The 21,388-nt window shown below is 41.5% G+C and overlaps 3 protein-coding genes across 4 annotated transcripts; 1 reads left to right on the forward strand and 2 right to left on the reverse strand.

Annotated features, from left to right (window-relative positions):
• Positions 1-480: 480 nt before the first annotated feature.
• narf (nuclear prelamin A recognition factor) lies at positions 481-10,637 on the reverse strand. Its single transcript, XM_062378494.1, has 12 exons — positions 10,345-10,637; positions 9,051-9,123; positions 8,857-8,925; positions 7,626-7,754; positions 7,399-7,531; positions 6,704-6,838; positions 5,293-5,411; positions 4,854-4,983; positions 4,454-4,526; positions 3,773-3,910; positions 1,720-1,877; positions 481-1,506 (listed from the first exon to the last, which is right to left on the reverse strand). The coding sequence occupies exons 2-12, from the start codon at positions 9,105-9,107 to the stop codon at positions 1,259-1,261; spliced, it is 1,389 nt and encodes a 462-aa protein (XP_062234478.1). The 5' UTR covers positions 9,108-9,123; positions 10,345-10,637; the 3' UTR covers positions 481-1,258.
• A 254-nt stretch (positions 10,638-10,891) lies between these two features.
• On the forward strand, positions 10,892-14,665 carry LOC133976224 (cytochrome b-245 chaperone 1 homolog). The gene is made up of 6 exons (XM_062414372.1): positions 10,892-11,035; positions 11,675-11,762; positions 12,147-12,188; positions 12,302-12,472; positions 12,575-12,719; positions 13,742-14,665. Exons 2-6 carry the CDS (start codon positions 11,675-11,677, stop codon positions 13,896-13,898), a joined length of 603 nt encoding a protein of 200 aa, XP_062270356.1. The 5' UTR covers positions 10,892-11,035; the 3' UTR covers positions 13,899-14,665.
• hexd (hexosaminidase d) lies at positions 14,583-21,072 on the reverse strand. Of its 2 annotated transcripts, none has more exons than XM_062414371.1 (12): positions 20,969-21,072; positions 20,804-20,894; positions 20,233-20,348; positions 19,378-19,465; positions 18,833-18,997; positions 18,554-18,740; positions 17,587-17,658; positions 17,282-17,480; positions 16,105-16,266; positions 15,916-16,023; positions 15,435-15,524; positions 14,583-15,013 (listed from the first exon to the last, which is right to left on the reverse strand). In XM_062414371.1, the coding sequence occupies exons 2-12, from the start codon at positions 20,888-20,890 to the stop codon at positions 14,842-14,844; spliced, it is 1,446 nt and encodes a 481-aa protein (XP_062270355.1). In that variant the 5' UTR covers positions 20,891-20,894; positions 20,969-21,072; the 3' UTR covers positions 14,583-14,841. The 2 variants fall into 2 exon arrangements, with proteins under 2 accessions (XP_062270355.1, XP_062270354.1); XM_062414370.1 differs by having other exon boundaries at positions 20,804-20,899.
• Positions 21,073-21,388: the final 316 nt, after the last annotated feature.

Consider the following 21,388-nt stretch of genomic DNA (forward strand, 5'->3'; position numbering starts at 1 on the left):
AAGTGTACTGACTTCTTGACAGCATCACACTAGGTACTGACATCACAGTTAGCAAGAAATTATTTAAGCATGTTGACCTATTCATTTTTAAGTATTTCCAATTTAATATGCGAAATACCGGATTGTGACTTATCCATAGTTCAACCTGAGCAGATTAAAATAACTCCTGCATATGGACTGAAGAGACACACTCATAGAAGGTAGCTAATATAACATTATGGTTATCAGTTTAATGTGCCCAATTGTAAATGCAGTGTTTGGGCGTCCTGTTGAGATCAAAAGGATCTGCAGTACTGATCTGTAAAAACCTGTTCTGACTCACACTTGTTTTGAATGAATGAGTTGAATGATGGCAATTGATGGTGCTGTTTTTGGCCTTGCACCTTCACCTGGGTTTGACCTCAATTTTTTTTACATTTAAATCTAAACTCTACAGGAAGCAGAGGCTTCATCATATAAAAAAAACGACACAACACTCTGTTTCTCTTGATTATTTTTTAGTTCTTCACCTGTATGACCCGACAGTTTCATCTCGTAAAACCAAGAACATATAGCAAAAATAATAGTTAGTGGAATGGCAATGACAAAATGACAATAAAATGACATTTTTTGTACCATTAAAAATAATTACACTCCCCTCATTGGTAAGAACCAGGTACTGTGTTGGCATGAGACGATCACACTGTTGCATAGCCATCATTGTGTCTGAGAACACGCTGTGTGGTGTTTCAGTGAGGGACAGTGACGACGACTTTAACACAAAGTAAAACAAGCATGTTTCATGTTGGACGTTTAGGATTTGGATCATTAGACTCTTCACATTCACTATCAACAAGTTCAGGTCATGAGCTCCAGTTGTGGTAAAAGCTTCTTACATGCTTTTCGCAGTGGCTTATTGCTTTGTATATTTAAATAAATAGTTCATCCCTCGCATCAGGTGCCAGTTTTTATAATATTTCTTATCATCAGCCATTATCTCACCAGCTTATTGTGATCGCCGCTACAGTTTACATGAAATGAAAGTTGGGTTTTTTCCGGACTCTTGAACCTGATTTCTCCACCGGCTCAAGCTGACAACAGGTGATCCACCATCACGCCCTTGTGGCCAAATGGAAGAATTAAGTCCACGGAGACTTCCCTCTCCCTCACTGGTCCATAGTGCAGCGTTGTCTTCGGCTTTGGGATGGTCCAAGCAGAATCGGTAACCCTGCGGAGGCGGATCTCATTCAACCTCCTTCATAAATCGAGTCCATCGTTCTCACCACTGCATGTGTGGTGGCTGTGTGTGTGTCTGAGTGTGGTTTCTGTACTGGGTGTGCAGCAGCGTGTTGGCCTCTGAGGAGTCCTGGCCCTGCAGCCAATCTTGATACAGGGTGTACAGGGTGGGGTTGACCTCGGGGAGACGCACCGGCAGGCTGCTGTAGGTGTCCTCCATCATCTGGACCAGGGCTTTGTCCACATGTCCCCCTGAATCGGTCTCTGCTTGACCGCGGCCGCTCAAGCACCCTGAGTGGATCCATGGGAGACACAGGAAGAGCTTACACCAACAGTATGGATGAGAACCCGACTGATAGGGATACTGTATATATGTGTGTGTGTGTGGGTGTGCGTGTGTGTGTGTATGTGTGTGTGTTTTCCAGTTTAACTATAAACCATAAACATCTAAAGTAAATAAAAACAACACTGATACATATACAAGTTTGTTAGTTGCAGTGTTACCTCCTGGACAGGACAGCACCTCCACAAACTGGTACGGCACACGGCCCTTCTTCATGCGGTGAACCAGGGTCTGGATGTTCCTGAAACCATAGATGGCAGCAAACTGCAGCAGAATTTCTCCGTCTCGCTCCAAGGTCACTTCTTGAAAGTCCCGGTTCCTACAAAAAAAAGGCGACATGGAGAGTGTTCAGAAACAGAAATCATATTTGATTTCCACATTAACATATTTTAGGATTTGACATTATTGACATTACTTTTCACACTAGGACAAAAGGACATGGGACCAGTAGAGGGTGAGAAATACCAAAGAGAATTAAACATGAGGGGTTTAACAATTCTCAAAATCCAGGCTTAGGTTAACACCTTAGACTTCAGGATTATTAATTATACTAGATTAGCCTACACCGAGCGCAGGGCACATAGCTCTCCTATTCATGCCCACCTTCGTTGGCTGCTAATTCAATTCAGGATTGATTCTAAGATTATTTTAATAACTTTTAAAGCTCAGTACGGTCTAGCCCCTAAATACATTAAGTCCATATACTGCAAGCTGTAAATTTAAAATCTTCCAACAAACACATAAAAGCAGTTCTTTAGTCAGGGTTCTGTCATTAAGGATGACCATGCTTTTGCCATCGATGCACCAACGCTCTGGAATTTATTGCCTGAGAAGAATAGACCTGGCAGCATTTGACCTGTTTTTAAATAGTTATGATTAAAATGTCAAATGTGTACGATTTAGGACTATTGGCAGAAATTGAATATAAAATAATCATCTATGTTGTAAATAAAATAGTTTTCTTTACCTTAGAATGAGCCCTTTATATTGAACATATATTGAACATATACTACAACAATATACTAACATATATTTACATCGGGAGAGGGTCCTCGCTATGGAAGCTGCCACGATTTTTTATTACATTATCCCAGACTGGACAAACCTAACACCTTTGGAGTTTTCATGACAACTGAAGGCTGCCACAGGTTCTCTTCCATGTTTGGAAGGGGAGGGGGGTGTGAGGGGCTTTCAGCTGCAACATGCAACATCACCATTAGATGTCACTAAATTCTTCACACTGAACCATGGAAGCATATTTTTTATAGCATGAGTTTTAACTGGTTTTGCATTTTCTTCACGTCATCTATCTTATCTTTTTTATTCTTGTTGGTTCTGTGTTGTTTTACTCCCATGTATTTTGCAGGGTTCATTCACAGTTTGGACAATGGATTTCCATGACTTTTCAATAACTTAAAACCAAATTTCCATGACCTAACATTTTGTGAAATCTCGGTGTTTACATGAAAAAGTGACAACTTTTAGTATTTAAGCTAACACTGAGAAATCCAAAGCATGTAGTTTACCTTAAATGACACAAATGAATGAGAGACAATAATTTGATTGAGGTAATTGTCTGTTGTAACCCATGGCATGTGCTTTTCCATTTGTAGCCAAGCATGGTCAAATCTGCACTTCCCTGGCATAGGGCATTATCCTGCCTACTTCCCCCCGAACTTTTCAATTAGTATGAGAAGGTATGCCTGCTTATATTTTGAGCGTATTTCTTTTTAAAAGTATTGATTTTTTTCAAGCACTTTTCCAGGCCTTGAAATAAACATTTTACAATTCCATGACTTTTCCAGTGTTTTCATGACCGTAGGAACCCGGATTCTGGGTAACCTTATTTAGATAAGTTAGAAAATAGTTTTATTATAAAGAATTATTATAATTTTAATGCAGTCGTGATCGCTCAACCAACCTACTGTGTGCTATTTACAAACTATACAGCTTTTAGAATAATCTATAAGTGTTCATGTTAAAATAAAAATATTGATATATTAAACAGTATTAAAGTGAAAGCTCAACAAGGTGCACTTGCAGCCGAAGCAGCAGTTTGTGATGCTGCTGTAGTTACATAGTTCTGTATTATGAATGCGGATGTTGGTGTCTCGGTTTCAGTCTCACTTTCATAGTGGTTACACCGCTAATGGGCATCAGAGAAAGCCACCGTTTATTCCATGACACAAGTCTCAGGGTCCCAGTGTCTCTCACCTGAGGCTCTTGTAGGTGATCTCATGGACGTCCAGACCAAAGAGCTCTTTGGCGGCATGTTTAAACACATGCTCCAGGAAACCTTCAGACCCTCGGCCCTCGTGCCTCACCAGCGCCCCCTCTCCTGCGTCTCCCAGCCTGAAGGCCACAACGAAAACTACTATGTCAAACTCTGTCATTACTCAAAATGTAATCAACAGCATCTTTTCCTAAACAGCTTTATAGTGAGTGTGGTGTGTAATGACCCAGTCACTACAGAAAATGTATTATATTGTGGATAAAGATGTTTATTATTCAAGGGTTATTATATTCTATTGCATTATTTTGCATAGCATTACTACTTTTTCAGTGTATTATCAATTACACTCCTTGGGAAGTTATGATCAGGTTGGTTTAGACTGTTAGTGAAATGTCTTGACAACTGCTTGATAGATTGTCACTGGCTTCACACTTTCATGTGAAGGATGAATGATAATAATTCCAATGCTTAACTTTTCCTCTGGTGCCATCATCAGGGCGAAATAGGCCACATTTGAAGTTCAGTGTTAGCTATCTACTAATTTTAGCGAATGAGCTAGGTAATATGTTGTTGATGATCAGTTAGGAGGCAGTCAAATATGAATATGTGAATATGTTTCTTCTTCTTCTTATGTGAGGTAACAAACTGTTTTCTCTACTCACACTTGATCCAGTGGAACAGAGTCCAGCTCATCCACTGAAACCTTCATCTTCTCCATTAGGTAATAGATCTCCCCTGCAACATCAAACATCTCTGTTAATTTAACATTTCTATGTGATTGATTGATTTTCTTTACTTAAAGAAGAGGTGACAACACATGGGTCTCCATAATGTGATTTAAATTGGCTGAGATCCACTATGTCCACTATATCCAGTATTATGATTTCTTTGATGGTGGCAATTTAATAGTTAAATCTTCCTGATCCTACAGCACTACAGGGGTCTGACATTACAAGTACAAGTTGTACTCAACAGAACTGAGCGGTTAAAAGAAACATGAATAGTCATAATCAAATCTTTGTTATCCCAAAGCAACAGTGAATAAGACAAAGGAGCCTGAACCTGAGGTGAGGACACAGTCCACGTCTCTGGTCTCCAGCAGGCTGTTGTAGAACTCCTCTCTGACGGCCTCCAGCTTCTTATCGAAGCAGGGAGCCACCACGACGTGGTACACCTTCTCTGGACTCAGCTTCTGTTAGGAGATGAGGCAGAAATGAAAAAGAGAAGAGCTGAAGCTGGAGCACAGGAAATCCAAGCACAAGCAGGGTATAGATGAGTGTGAGTGCAGGGTTTCGAGTGAAAGCATTGCTTGACATGGAGAACAGCCACAAGGACCTCACAATCATGATGTTATTACCTAGTTTCTTTAAAACAGAAAACTTACACAGTGTCTTATTTTTGGTTAATCTATAACGGGAAGCCCTCTGATACTGAAACTGGGCCAACAGCTGTTAAATAGGAATGTTTAATTGCACCGCCACAATTGAATATTCCTCCTCACCTGCTGCTTTGAGAAATAGTCTTTGACCAGACAGCCCATGATCTGCTGAGGAGACCTGGCTGTGCAGATATGAGGGGTGACCAAACTTCCCAGGACACACTCCGAATAACGGATCCACCCTATGCAGTCACAAACACAAAAACACACACACAGACACACACGCTCTATGGTTAGTAAAGTAACCCTTGTACTACTGCGCTCCACTCTCACACACCACATGATAGCTCAGTCAAATAGGGTCACACACTGGGTTTAACAGACCTAACACATTAGCTAGTTCATAGTTTCCATTGACTCAGTTGTGACTATGTTTACATGGACACAAATTTTCTATTAGTTTACATTAGTTGCTTATATGCCGTTTATATTCTTGCTTTCTATGTTTTTTTTTAAATAAACTTTATTAATAAAAAAAATTTGCAGAACAACATAACACAAAAATTAACATAACAAACAAATTTAAATAAACAGATGGTAGATGCAAGGGGTTATGAACCGTTTTTATATTATCAAATACAAAATGATAGTGGTAAATTAAACAGATATATTTAATACAATAAATACATATATAGCATACTATATACCATATTTAATATATGTGCAAAAGTAGAAATAATATATATAAACTTTTGCACCAATATTAAAGTTGGTGTAAAAGTTGAATTTTTTTTACTGCTTTTCTATTATAGGAGAGTGACAATGAAAGGATATAAAACTGCCCTACTCTTTTAAAAACAAAAACAAAGATTACGTTTTTAGCACTTAACATTTATGGATGTGAAACCTGGCCAGTAATATGATGAGGTTGCAAAGAAAGGGAAAGTACGAAAGCATCAAAGATATAGTCCCATTCACATGTTAGAGAATGCAGTCCGATTATTGCTGACATCATTTACGAACATTTTGCCATTATGTTTAAGTTTAAAAAATAAATCCTACCATGAAATAGTTTCACGTATGATGAAGTCATTTTAGATATTTTCTCCACATGTCTAAATTATATTATTTGCTTATTCTGAGTATGACCCTTATTCAGGTTAAGATAATCAGAAAATGCCATTTACATGCGGTATTTTGGTGTACATGTAAAAGACACCGTTGCAAAATAAAAAAACGACAATCCATTTCTTCCTGATTTGTTGATGCCGTTTTGCTACCCTCCTTGTCTCAACCCTGGAGACTGAATGTTCACAGTATGCAGACTATCTCCCATCAAGGGAGTGGTGAAAGTAAGGCTTCCTATCTTTCCCCACCAGCTCTCTTGCTATATTTTGCTTATAAAATCAGCTCTGTTTCGCCCTGTTCAGCACACGGCATGTAAATCAACTCTGTACACAGTCAGTCAGCAGCCTGGGGGAGAAAAAGAGAAGGAGGCGAGGAGAACATGGTGGAGCAGAAAGGGGTAATTTACCTGGGCAGGAGGAGGTGAACATGGGCAAGGCATGGGCGTCGTGGTGCCTCCTGCGATACCTCTGAATGAACTCCTTCTGGCTCTCTAAGATGCTGAAGCCTGCCGCCAGAGTGGTGTCAAACACGTACTTTACTCCTGTGTGCAACATCCACAGAGCAGAGAACAGAGACAGTGAGTGACACTGAACGGGGGGGGGAAATGTTAAGCCTCCATGACAGATACCAAAGAGTAGGTGGCACTTTCTCCACACCAATGACAGTTCAAATATTATTAAAGTACATAGTGGGACCAATTAAAACTGAGACGAAGAAGCTAAACTTGTATTTGACCAACAATTGTTCGGTCACTGTCGTTCACCCAAATCAGTGACATTCTGTGTCTCACTTCCCCTTTTTATGTTGTGCCTTGTTTTTATTGTCCATGTCTTGCTGTAAAACCAATTTCACTTCAGGAACAATTCAAGCTTTAGTTGAGTTGAGTGAAAACAACTTCAACAATGCAGGTATATAGGTGAGATTTAACAGTTTTTATACTGATGCATTGATTCTTCTGATCAGCTGTTGAGGCGGAGCTGGTTCCAGAGTGTAGGAGCTTAATACCATAATAGCATGATCCCCCTTCATTAAAGCCAAAACCAAAATACTTTCTCAAGCCTTAGATGCTCATCCCTGATGTGTGATTCAAATCCAGCTCACCCAGGCTCTTGAGGAAGCCACAGAGTTTGTTGGCAGCTTCATTGATGTCCACACCGAGCTTGGCGGCAAAGAAGGGCAGGGACTGCGGACAAACCGAGGCAGCCACCACCTTGTGCTTTGACGCGTCACACTTCTGACATGGACAGAGAAACAGTAAAAGATAACACGCTGTACAAACTTCCTGACTTTCCTCACATTTCAAATAGAGTGTTGATTGTGTGCTGTACCTTATTTAGTGCGAGAACACGCTCCAGTTCCTCCAGACTCTGCCGAGAGATCTTGAGGGTCTCCTCCTCTGAGACGCAGCCATCACAGGAAAGACAGGCACTCAGCAACACGTGGGAGCCTTCATTCATCTGAGGGAGAACGAGAAGAGTGGTGCTGGCTTTTAAAAGGCGTCATCTAATGAGTTAGGTGTGAAGTTCCTGAATCGTGTAAGTGTGGAAGAAGCTGCATCATCCCTGATATACACAGATAGTGGTGGTGATGATGGCCTGTGAGTCACAATAAGGTAATTCCTGGACTCACAACATGCTCTCCTCTCTTTGTAATTTTTTTTTTGTCTTTGCTGAATACAATATTTAGGTCCTGGGTCTCTTTTAATCCGTGTTGTGTTAAGGAATTACTATTTATTCACTCACACTACTCCTCTCCTCTCCTCCGCTCCCTTCACTGGTTACCAGTGGCTGCTCGCATCCGGTTCAAAACACTAGTACTTGCGTACCATGCTGTGAACGGATCCGGTCCAGTCTACATCCAGCACATGGTCAAACGTTACACCCCACCCCGTTCACTCCGCTCTGCTTCGGCCAATCAGCTCGTTGCTCCCTCACTGCGAGCTAAACACTCATCAAAAACACGACTGTTTTCCGTCCTGGCTCCTAAATGGTGGAATGAGCTCCCCATTGACATCCGGACATCAGAAAGTCTACACATCTTCCGCCGAAAACTAAAAACATACCTCTTCCGACTTTACCTTGAATAAATAAAAAAAACAAAAAAAAAACACTAACAACTTTTTGAAACTAACACTTTAGTAGCACTTAAATGGCACTTACTTATAGCACTTTGTAGTTTTGCTTTATTTGAAGAAATTTTATTTTCTTGATTCTTGTCGTCCTTGGTATGTACCCTCGGGTTTGAATGCACTTATTGTAAGTCGCTTTGGATAAAAGCGTCAGCTAAATGAAATGTAATAATGAAAAAAAAATGAAGTGTAATTTATGCGAAGGAGCAAAGCACGTGCTAGGGTAGCATCACTTGCATGCATGTGTTCCTATTGTCACATTATAGCCCTTTTCCAGACATGAACTCTGGAGAATGTCTGAAAATGGGGTCAAGAGCTTCTCCAGAATTTTCCTTTCACATATGAACAACGAAGCAACAGCCCTTTAATAAAGAATAAACAACGCGGACAGTTTTTTTTTTTTAGCTCACTAGTAATTGAGCACACATTACCTGTCCGTTGACTTCATCGCTCTTCTCCGGCTGCGAGTTGGCACCTTCATCACTCTGTTTCTTGTTGCACTGCGAGTAGATCGGTAGTAACATTTAAAAAAAAAAAGTTATCCAAGACAGCGTCTCCGATCCAGAGTTCAGAAGAGAAGTGCCTATACCTGAGACCGTGTTGTGACACTGATCCAGAAACTCACCTGTTTGGTGCAGTTCTCACACTTCTCCTTGCGCGTTGCGATGTTGACCTCAGACATTTTCCACGCTGGTAATCTGTAAATTGAGGGTGACAGAAAAAACAAACCCTCACATGTCTGCACATACACACACACGGAGCACGGCAACCGTCTTCCCAGTGTTGATCATCTCCTCTCAGCATGCTCTCTCTGAAGCAGTGTCATGATGAGTGTGTCTGTAGTCTGCTGTTCCAGAGTGTGTTTGTCAACCCCCCCCCCAATGTCCTATCACGACCAACCTGCTATCAGAAACACAACAGTCTCGTAATGATGGGAAACCTACAATGAACACAAACTCGTATCCTGCCATTAAAATCTTAATGGATCGAGTTAATTATACACACAGAGCCAAGAGAAAACAGCCCATTACCGAAGGAAAAAGACAAGTATGGGCTGGAAGCTCCCATCGTATGAAATCACACTTATTGTAAAAATACAGTTTCAGTGTCTCACGGTGAAAAAGACCCACAATTTTGACTATTAATAAAAATCGTATATTCATAATGAGAGGTGGGCGAGAGCACAATACCATTCTTATCAATAACAAAATATAAAAAGAGCCTAGAGCCAACCGAACGTCACCACAGTTTCTGTATTATATTTGGAAGGGGAGGGTGAGGGGAGGGATGTTCAGCTGAAACATGCAACTTCAGTACTAGATGTCACTAAACTCTACACACTGAACCTTTAAGTTATTGTGTTTTTCTATTCTTTGACTTATAATATCTCACATATATTGTTTTGTAATAACTTCCTTTCTCCTGATGTACTCCTGCAGTACTACTGGTGATACCTCTTGTACACTGCACTCAACACTGCACTACACTGTATCAATCAAGTGTTGAAACAGCAATTTAGAAGATATACACACAACCTCCACTCATGAGTCAAATCTGATCAGTCTTAAACATACAGAAGAAACAATAATTTGAAACTTATCGTGATAATGATCGATATCAACTGCTACCGTAATATCATTGTGGCCACATCGTCCAATCCTGATGAATATTGAATATATAATAATATGTCTGCATTGCAACATTATATCTGTAACTACAGAATAATCAAAGACAACTCAAAACATCAATGTGTGTAACGTTGGTCAGTTACGCAAGTTCATATTCAATATGGTGCGTTTAAGGCCTGTGTATCTCACGGTACGTGAATGTAATCTCTGTAAAAAAAAAAAATCTATATTTCTAACCGTGTATTTCGAGTAAACATGGCATGGACACATTTAAATGGACGGTTCGCTCACCGGACGGTTTCTATTCCACTGCCCTGCCACACAAAGACAGTAGAGCCGCAGAGGACGAGCACCGGGGGGGAGTGGGGGGGGGGGGGGGGGGGGGGGGCGGGGCAGCACCGACGCCGCTCAACCGGGCAGGTGAACTCTTCGGCGGCCGCTCAGCACCGTCTCATCCTCGGCTCTGGTGCTCTTGGGACTTTGCCTCCTCTTGCTCACGGCTGACACGGGGCGTCCAGAGGTGTCGAAGCTCCGGGGACTCAAACCTGTGACTCCTCAGATTGTCCGACTCCACCGTGCATCCCGGTGCGACCTCTGCGCATGCGCCGACCTGTCAAAATAATGGACCGATTACATCCGGATTAGTGCGAGACGAAATTATTTTTGTGTTTGTAAATAACCAGTATAATTTATAACCTTATAAAAAGTGTCTGGTAAAGAAACCACGCGGCTGAATTCACAAAATCCATTAAAACAATGCAGGTATGCTTTTATGTTGAAGTCAGAGTGTAAACGAAACTGTCCAATCAGAGCTGACGGATCCCGGAAGGAAGTGTAACCCATTCATGACAGTTGCTACAGTTGTTTTGTGCAATGAAATGATTTCGACTTCCTTATAATTCAACACGCGCGTTTCTATACACAAACGACTTTTTATTGAACCATACAAGCGGATATTTGCTGAAATAATCATCGGTGAAAGGTAAGTGATAAAAAAATGTCTTTAATTTAGTGTTTTGGTTCAGTACTAGTCTGAGACAGTGGTGATGTGTGGTTCCTCCACCTCTGAGACTTCTACCCCCACGAAAGAGGAGGTGGATGGACCTGTGTTGCTCAATGGACTTCCAACGAATTCATTACTGTTGTGTGTCTTGTCTCTCCAGTTACAATGTCCTCGTTTGTCTGGCTAATCCAAAGAACCTGTTTGGGCAGTTTCACTGAGAGAGCTAATTACATATTTGACATCAGCATCTCTGGATCATCCTGGGGACTGTGTGGGACAAGAGAGGCTTTGACCTGTCACATTAGGAAAAGCAGTGGTTTTAACACGTCAAACTAATGATGAGGAAATGGTGATTTAGTTGAACTTAAATAAGTTAATTGTTTGTGTCATTAAAATCATTGGTGCTTCAATTATTGGTTATGAAACAATTAATCCGTGTTTAATACAAAACAATGTAAAACAAATCATAATGTATGAATATAAAATGATTGAATCCATTGTTTGGAAGAGCATCTTAAACAGGTTCATTTTTAATTTGTGATTTGGGGTGAACTGCCTTTGAAGACCCATGTAAAATTGTCTTTTGATAAAATACATGATGTGCTTGATTCTGCTCAGATGGGATACATGACAGTAGAGGAGCACAGCTCCACTTTGCTCCACCTGAAGAGATCTCCGGGCATTCGTTCATGGTCTCTTCTTGTTGGTAAGTGTGTATTTTGACATGATATTTTCAGATATGAAACTAGAATTGCACCAACTTAGAATCTCCTGAGTGTGCCTGATTTTTCTTTATCAAATCCAAGAAGTATTCCCTGGAAAATTTATAAAAATGTCAAAAATGCTCTCAAAATGTTAAAGAAAATGCTAGAAAATCCCTTTTTCCACCCATTTGTCGAAATCCACCCTAAAAGTTGAGTTGTTTCTTGGCACATGTCCCATCCTGCCACCAGGTTCTTTGGAAATCCATTCAGTAGTTTTTGTGTCACCGTGCTGATAAACAAACCACAACTAAACAATGTACTGTCCTTCCTTAATAAAAGTATCTGTCCCTGTACTGGCTCATAAATAACAACATTTTAATTTCCAGGTATTACATCGGTTGGGTTGGCAGCTGCATACTACAGCTCAGGTACACAAACTGAATTAACATTATGTGATCACCAGATCTTTTCATCAACATCACTTTCCACATTCCCATCTCATGCCGGTCTCTGCTCTTCTTGTTAACTGTGTTGTGCACAGACAGCATCCCATGGAAGCTTTTCTATGTGACCGGATGTCTGTTTGTGGCCATGCAGAACATGGAGGAGTGGGAGGAGGCGTTGTTTGACAAAACCAAGAATCTGATCGAGCTCAAGACCATCAGCTTGTACGCTTCAATCCTTACGTTGTGGAGGAAGGGCCAAGAGAAAGGTCAGTGAAGCCACAGAGATGGTTAATCAGTACCACAAGTTTGGTTTTGCAATTTAAGATCTTAATTTCCTTTTCCCCTGTGTCTTTCTCTTCGTATCCCAGTTGTGTTGGATCTGACACAGCTCTGTGATATTTGCGTCCAAGAGGAGAAGGTACGGTATCTGGGGAAGGGGTACCTGCTGATGCTGCGGCTGGCTGCTGGCTTCTCCTACCCCCTCACACAGAATGCCATGCTGGGGGGACGCAGGTAAATATCTGCTGCTGACAGTTCCAACACATGAAGCAGACCGTGTAATGAGTGAGAACAAGAAACTGAAAACATGGATGGCCTTCAAGTGCTTTTGAAAGCCTAGTTAAATGTGTGTACGCATTAAAACTCATCTGTAATAAAACAGAAAAAGTGATCTTTACGTTCATATTGTCCAATTGTTTGATCTCTGCAGTATTTCTTAGGCAGAATGATAGTTGAAAATTTCGAAAAGATTCTCCAGAGAATGTGCGTGCAATGAGATATATGCACTAACATGGTACAGCATGTACACACTAAGTTTTGGAATACATTTTACTCTATGATCATGATCAGTTTGAAAATAATGATTTTAAGCATAATCATTTAATTGTATGTCCCCCTGATTCCACGTAAAGAATTATTAATGATTCTAAATGTGTGGCTGGGATTTCCATTTCAACCAGGAGAGCCTTTGAATTGATAGTGGAACATATATTTTATTGTCATGCACAACAAAGAAAGTGATGGTATATATATGTTATAGTCTTTCAGCATTTAAACCTCTTTGTGAAGTCATTTGGATTTAAGGGGGTCGAGACAATAATGGGGGTTGAAGATCAGGATGTGACGATGAATGACTCTACTGGACTCGATCAGGGTTTGGATGAAGACTGGAGGAGACTGGGGTGGAGACTGGGGAGGAGAATGGGGTGGAGACTGGGGTGGAGACTAGGGAGGAGAATGGGGTGGAAAGGGTTTACAGCGGCTCACTGAAATGGCAGCTAACTGCATGACAGTGGAGAAACGATTTTAAAGTTTGACAGCAACCGCATAACTGGCTGGATGAGAGAAATAAAAGTAAAAATTGTAGGCTCAATGGCGACTGCTTTCATACATTACATACATCAGCCTGGATATATTGATTTCTAATATTAAAATAACCACTTAAACATTTGTGAAGTATTCTACCATTGTACTACGGTATCAAATGAATTGTAATATATTTTCTGCTTTTGTCCCTTCCGTCTGTGACCTGTCAGTGATGTGGAGGCAATGGCTGCATTGCTGAAGCGCTTCGTGGGGCTGGAGGACCTGCAGCAGCAGCGCAGGCAGCACGAAGAAGAGGCAGAGGTCGGAGAAGAGGAAGATTATGCGGACGACAGCAGTGATTCGGATGATGAAGCTAATGAACTCTGATCACTGTGACTCACAACCTTCCTGTAACTCTAGGTGGACTGAATTTGGGGCATTATAGCGGGTGAAGCCTTTTCTTAATTTGTACGTGTGTGCAAGTGAGGGAGGGCGACTGCAGCTGAGGGAGCGTACCATGTTATTTCCCACACCTACATGTTTTGTCAGGGACATATTAAGTTTAATCAACATTTTCCAAGAGTTTCCAGTAATGGGATGAAATACCTTTTTTTACACTGTAAATGTAGCTTTCTGCAAACGAGTATTGCGTTTCTGATGTAAGAGTACAAGAGGAAGGCACAGATTTACTGTGCCTTCCTCTTGTACTCTAATAGGTGTTTATGCGTAAAAGTCATGGGATGTGCCTTTCCCACAGTTTGGCCCACCCAGCTAATAATCGCCTTTTTGCCTGTTTATAGCTGGAGTCCAGATGAATGCATGTGCAAACTGTAACCAGGCTTGAAGGATTTTCATGGCTCAGTCAAGAGTAATCTCTGTGAGAGATTATTGGGCTGCTGTTCTGTTTTTGTACTTTTTGTGAACCAAAGACTGAATATCAGGCAACACCTTGGTGATTTAAAGTGTTTTCTTTCCACTGAACATTTCTTTGTGTGTTGAATCAGGGCTGTGTCACTTACGTCAGACACTGAATGTTTGTGCTGCTGAGAGAAAAAACTGAGGATTTGGGGGTTAACTGTTGATAGATTTTATTGTCTTTGTTTACTCTTTCTTTTAAAGAAAATCATATTAAAATGTTTTAATACAAACCCCAAGTCTGCTCATGATACTTATTCATTTCTTTTTCAATATCAGTGCAGTTTACAATCATCAGTTAGCTCTTCAACACAAATTCAACATTAAATCACTTCTGTTAATTCACATATATGGCGTGCAAAAAAAAAAAGACCAAAGTCTGAATTGGTCTAGAAAGCAGTTGTTCAGTGTTCTTCTACGGCACCATCTCCTTCACACACGTTGCGATATCCTCTGTTATCCTCTGTAAAGGAACCATCACAGGGCTAACATGCTCCTCCATCCACTCTTGGGCTGTAGACTCTGGGTAAAGACGCACCATCTCCTCTCTTACAGCCTCTGCCTTCTGTTGCAGTGCGGTCAATAGTCTGACGAGATGAGACAAGATGGAGATTCAGTTGCAAGACAAAAAAAGGAATTCTGAACAAAACAACCAAATATTGTGCACAGAATGACATTGTAATGTGAAGCAAAAACAAACAGACAACAAAGCTAAAGGCCTCCAGCCCTTCTTGCTGCACTCTGAGGCTGTAGATAGGCACAATAAGCTGTGTACAGATTAACGATCAGAGGATGGAGCCATGGCCTGAGTCAGTCACAATCAGATTAACTAACCCGAACATAGATAAGTATGATACACATGACCTAAAATTACAGAAACCATCTTTAAGAGGAAAATATTTGTTGTGTACTTTGACTTTTTAGTTTGGACCATTTTTCACCCAAAAGGGACTCTAATACTTGACTGTATCACAAAGTCTTGCTGTAATATAAGAAACTCGTGCTCACGTTGATGCTTGGTTATGAATCTCCATGGTGATGAGGGGGCTGACCATCTTCCTCTGTTGTTGGTAGGGGCTGAACCATCCTCTCACAAGCCTGCAATGTGAGTATACAGAGGTATTCAGCTGCCATTCAAACATAGCTGCTCTTCAGAACCAATGAACAGAAGTCAACATTAGTTCCTTTCTTTGCAGTTAGCATGCAAACCGGAAAAGGACATAGCTAGCTTGGTTGTAGCTGGCCCGATATCAACCGACATAAAATGTGTGCTTTATGGTTGTATTGGGAACTATGAGCTGTCTATGTATCAGTTGTTTCAGACACTTTCTGGAACATTTCCCATCAGCCCCCTAGGTAAATCTCAGTTTAATGTCTGAGTAACACCTTGTTAGAATAGAGCACGAACATTTCTGGAAACTTGATAAAAGCGAGTGGACATGCCAACATGCAAACATGTTAAAAGGTATGATCACTGCACACGACTCACATGCTGTTGTGAAAAAATCGTATGTCCTCCGAGTTGATCAGTGCATCCATCTCCACAATTAACTCAGCCAGCCTCCTTCCTGGAAACAGTGAGTCGGCTGCAGATCCCCTAAGAGAAAAGAACAATTTGAAGCTACTCCAACACTTTAGAGTGGCCACGTTTTTTCTTAAAAACAGTGCCAGACCTCACCTCTCCATGACGGCCACCTCCACTGAGGAAATACCCAGCTTCTCAGTCACTGTGCTCAGAGCCTCAGCGCTGAGCTGACCATGGAGGAGAGTCTGCAGACAGGCTGCTAGTGATGGAAGTGCCACAGGCATCAGCTCACACAGCACTGACAGGTGGTCATACCTGACACAGGGGGAGAGGGACAACGTTAAAAGCTCTGTGCTAATTACTGGACATTTTTTTAAACTGGTTTCTGATTGAACATCACATTTCTGAGTCATGATGTCCAAACAAAATTCAAGTGTTCATCAATCATATATATTGAAAAGATACACTGTTATTGAATTGTGACAACTGTGATCTTCGTAAGCATCGCCTAGCTTCAAATTCATGTATACAGTAAATGGTCTGTATTTTAGGCCCTGTTCCGGACTGCTATTATCACTTAAGCTGTGATACACGATCATAAGTGGACAGCGTTTAATTCGACTGTTCACACCTGGTATTAAAAGGCATCCTGAATGTGTCTCCGGGGACCGACTTCCTGCTCTATATGCAAATACACATGATGGCTATTTGTGTTTGTAACAAGTCCAAATGATGTTGTTTTGAACCCAGTTTACAGATATGACCCATGACGATGTTTGTGTATGTGTGTGGATCTGTGCGTGTGTCGGTTTCAGCATGAGAGAGAGATAGAGGAAGAGAAAGAGTGAACGGAGTCAGGAGGGGCTTAGTGATTCATTGTCCAGCTATGAGGAACGATTTGACCAATTTAAGAAATGTAGCAATCATTATGCGGTGATTAGTATTGATACTGTAGGGCCGGCTGCAAACAAACGAATCTACGGACACAGGGAATCATAAAAATAAGTTTGAACTATCGCAGGTCAGAGACACCAGCTCAGTTGGTGGTCCTTCATATGTGGCCCAGGACACATTAGGGTGTGTTAGGGTGTGTTCAGACGTGCACTTAGCACTGACCAACAGTGATTGGATCACTCAGAGTGGATGGTAATTCCTGCAGCTCTGAACAGGGTCATATAGCACTTCTCCAGTCTTAATGACCTCTCAAAGCACTTTACAGGGCAAGTTACATTGCCTGATGGTCCACTCAGTCCTCTAACCCTGAGGCTTCCATCACATCCCTACTTACAATTACAGAAAAACAAATCAATCATTTCAAAATATGTCTTACCTTTGCCAGCCTGTGAGGGCAATTCCCTTCAGCTTAATGGCAGCAGGTAAAGCAGCAGTCACCTGAAGCCACTGCAGATGGTTGTCCACATGTCTCTGCGTGCTGGTCACACAGGTGTAAACGCTGGTCGAGCCTTTAAAGGCGCTGGCTGCCCACAGCTCTGACATGCCGGCACTGCAGTACTTCTCCAGCAGAGACACTGGCCGACACAGTTAGAGGGTGTACATCACTACGAATGCATGATTTGGGATAATATATCACAGCCACATGTTAAATGGCCAATTCTGATGGTTAACAGCCCCTACCAGTTGTGGCCACGTCCAGGTTAGGGGTGTAGTCCCACAACATGGGCTGGACGAGTCCTACGAGGCCGCTGGCTTTTTACAAAAAAGAAAACAAGTTTGAAATTGCTATAGAATGAATAGAAACAGTCATATTAAGAGACATTTAAGTGAACTGACCAAAAACCAGCAGTGGACCTTCAAATTGAAATAAGACCAAGCAGGCCTTCAAAACAATAAGGAAAATTCTACACTGACATTATTTATTTATTTTAAAACTATGGACCACGACTCTGAAACAGCCTTCCTTACCTTTTAGTCAGGCTTTCAAATTGTAGTTATTTATTTGACCATTTATCTATATTTAGTCCTGTTTTATCGTTCTGCATATTTTTTTTAATCTTTCTTCACTATCTTCAGAATCTGGTAAAATCTAAAAGTAATAAATGTTTTTGAAGGAATATAATCATACCGGCTAAAATACATTTATTCTTTCTCAGAAGTGCATTATTTTCTACGCTCTATATCTTATTAATTTATTTCTCTTTTGCTCACTCATTAATCTTTTAATTTGCTATTCAGAATTTCAGACTTTTTAAAATCTGCCTCTAATGTTTCCTTGTTGGCATCTTTGGGAGATTTGTATATGGGCGGCTGGGCCTGCTTGTGTTACTCTGGTGTGCTACACCTCTCCTCCATGCGGCTTCGTGGCTTTAGCTGACTGGTGGGTAGTTACGTACATAAGTAAGGACCAACAGAGAGTCCCTGCCAACAACCTGGGGTCCCTGGGACTCTTGGATTGGAGGTGGGGCGTCTTTGAGGGGCACAGGCAGGTCCAGTTGCCTATGAGCACTTGTAAAAGCTCTAAAGGTTGGTGGGATAGTGTATTCCTGTGTGTGTGTGTGTGTGTGTGTGTTTCATTTTTTTAACGAGAAACCCTTAAGCTGCGACAATACTTCTGCTTTAGTGAGAAGCAGCTGTTCTTCCTCACCTTTGAGTGTGTCCTGGCTCATACTCCTCATCATATCATCCCACATTATAATGCTCATGTCAGGCCACGCCTCCTTGATGGCCTTGGCGATCTTGGTCACGTGATTCAGGAAAAGTTGCTGCACTGTACGTTCTGGCGAGGCAGCCAACCACTGCTTTGACTGCTCCCCTTCACCAAGCATGTACACCTAGATGGCAAGCACATGAGTGATGGTGGTGGCCCAGCTATGACAACACAGCTGGTAAAAAAAAACAAAAAAACAAACAACAAAGGCCTCACCTCGTCTGCTCCGATGTGTAGCGTGTTAAGACCAGGATGCAGCTCCACCACCTGCCTCAGCATCTCCATCACCACCCTCACCCCGTCCTCTGCGTGTGGATTCAGGGTGCCCACGCAGTGCGGCAGCTCTCTGAGGCGCCACATGGGCCGATGCTTCAGCACAAACTACGACAGGGAATACACAAACGGTGCCTGATGGTGAACTCCAAAACTGAGCAGCTGTAGCCGCATCGCAGACAGTTAGAACCGGCAGAAGAGCTGAATTAGTTAACTTTGAAAATTTGTTCTCTGTCATCATTAAGCACCAAAAATCTCATTTTAAAACCAATTGCTTATGTTTTTAGCAATGGTGTCGCTGTTCCATTATTTTAGGGAAATAATGGATTTCTAGTCCAAGGCCGTATCTTTCTTTGTTCTCTTGTTGTTTGTTGTTGTTTGTTCTGCACCTGTTTTATTATTGTCACTTGTATCGTTCCGATTCTTATTTGTACATAAACAAGAGGTTTTTATCCCATGACAAAACAAGTTCTATATGTCGGCCTCACCTCCATGTGGCCAAATGTCTGCACCAGCGGGATGACATCGATGCCCTTTGACCTGGCGAACACCTGCATGGATAGAACTTCCTCTCGGCTGGAAATAAAGCACACGGTTAACAGACTCACTAACTGAACTTGTGGAATCAAAGCATGTTATGGCACGTCAGACTTGCACATGAAACTAACCCCATCCTTCACAGGAGGGATCATAACTGTTTCACAGGATGTCACTACATGATGAGGATTTTATCTTTAGCTATAAATAAATTCAGGAAAAAAACATATTCAATGACAGAATTATGGTAAATCACATACATTTTTTTGTAAGTACATTTCATGTCATAGGGTTAATTTGGTTACAATACCAAAAAATGGTTCCCTTTCCTCTCTACTATCTGACTAAGTAATACCTGACACTTACCTTCTCTTTAATTAATTATGAATATTCTAATGAATGTCCTGTAAAATCTGCACAGGAAAGATCATCATGGGAACTATCACAGCTCCTTCTGTATAATGTGTGTTACTGTGTGGAGACTTTACTGAGGACAGATTATTACACGGGTGCCATCTAGTGGTTATGTTGGACAGGGTTGTACAAATCCCTGGCTTCATTGTCCATTATTACCTGTCATAGACCTATTATAAATCTCCCCCTAGGTCCAATAGTCCCCTTGTAAAACCACAGGTAACTCACCAGTAATGGATTTTTATTTGGATCTGCACCAATTTGTACACACTCATAAATATCAGTGTAATTATGTTAATGGCTATCCAAGAATTATTATCTGGTGTAAGGAAAAAGCAAATAATAAGAAGGGAAGGGAGAGGAATAAACAAGGCTCATGTGTAACACTGCACCTATAGGCAGGCTGTGCTGTGGCCTGCAGCAGCTTCAACTCCCCCTCATAAGGAAACGTGTCCTCATACTCCACAAGCAGGCCATCCACTCCCAGCTGAGAGAGCAGCGAGATCAGCTGAGGAGATGAAGGTGGAGGTTTACACAGAGACAGGGTGTGTGTGTGTGTGTGTTTGTGTGTGCTGCAGCATATCAAAGGTGAGGAAGTGCTTGTTACTGACTGCATCTAATTAAAGATATCTTCCATCACCCATAACTGTTTCGTTAGTTGTCGTGCCTGTCTATCTATAGCCTGTCTATAGTTCTGAGGGCCAATTGTGGTTAAATACCATCATTGTGAGGACATTTTGTCGTTGTTAGGACAATAAGGCTGGTCCTCACAATTTCCATGTGCTGTTTGAGGGTTGAGACTTGGTTTTAGGGTTAGAGTTAGGTTTAGGTAACAGTTTGTTATTTAGTCGTGATGGTTAAGGTTAGGATAAGGTGCTTGGTGAATGCATTTTGTCAATTAAGAGGCGTGCGTCTCTCTATAATTGTGAGGACACTCATGTGTGGGTCCGTGCTCTTACTCACTTCATGGAGGTACTCTGGTCTGGGGGGAGCACCTTTCAGATCCAGGTGAACCAGTTTCCTCCCTTCTGGCCACGGTGGACTCTTCATGCTGCTGCACTGAACAAACACAGCCTCCGGTTACTGCAATGGTCTTGAGGGACATATTACAGGAGGAGTCTGACTCACCAGGGTTGTGAAGACGGAGACACTGGATCAGATCAGAGAGCCGTGAACTCTGGAGACGCTGCTGCGCTCGATCCTATATCAACCTGACTGATTCTGCGCGATCACTTCCTTCTTCCTCTTATATTACACGGCTGTTAAAGATGGTGATGGTGCAATACCGCCACCTTCTGGACAATGTTGTGAATCATAAGAGTAAACTACATTTTCCAGTCTTGAATTTCCCCAGAAAGTGAAATACAGCAGTAGACTTTCGAACCATAAATATGTAATATGTGAAATATTATTAATCATGTGTAATTTTAATATTCATGGTCAATTTAACTAGGTAAAGAATTCCACAGCCTTCTTCTTCTCCATGTATTTCAGTGATAAGAAAGACTGATATTTCCTGACTAAATATGTGGTTGGCTATTTAGGACC

Source organism: Platichthys flesus, chromosome 20, assembly GCF_949316205.1.
Source record: "Platichthys flesus chromosome 20, fPlaFle2.1, whole genome shotgun sequence".
NCBI lineage: Eukaryota > Metazoa > Chordata > Actinopteri > Pleuronectiformes > Pleuronectidae > Platichthys > Platichthys flesus.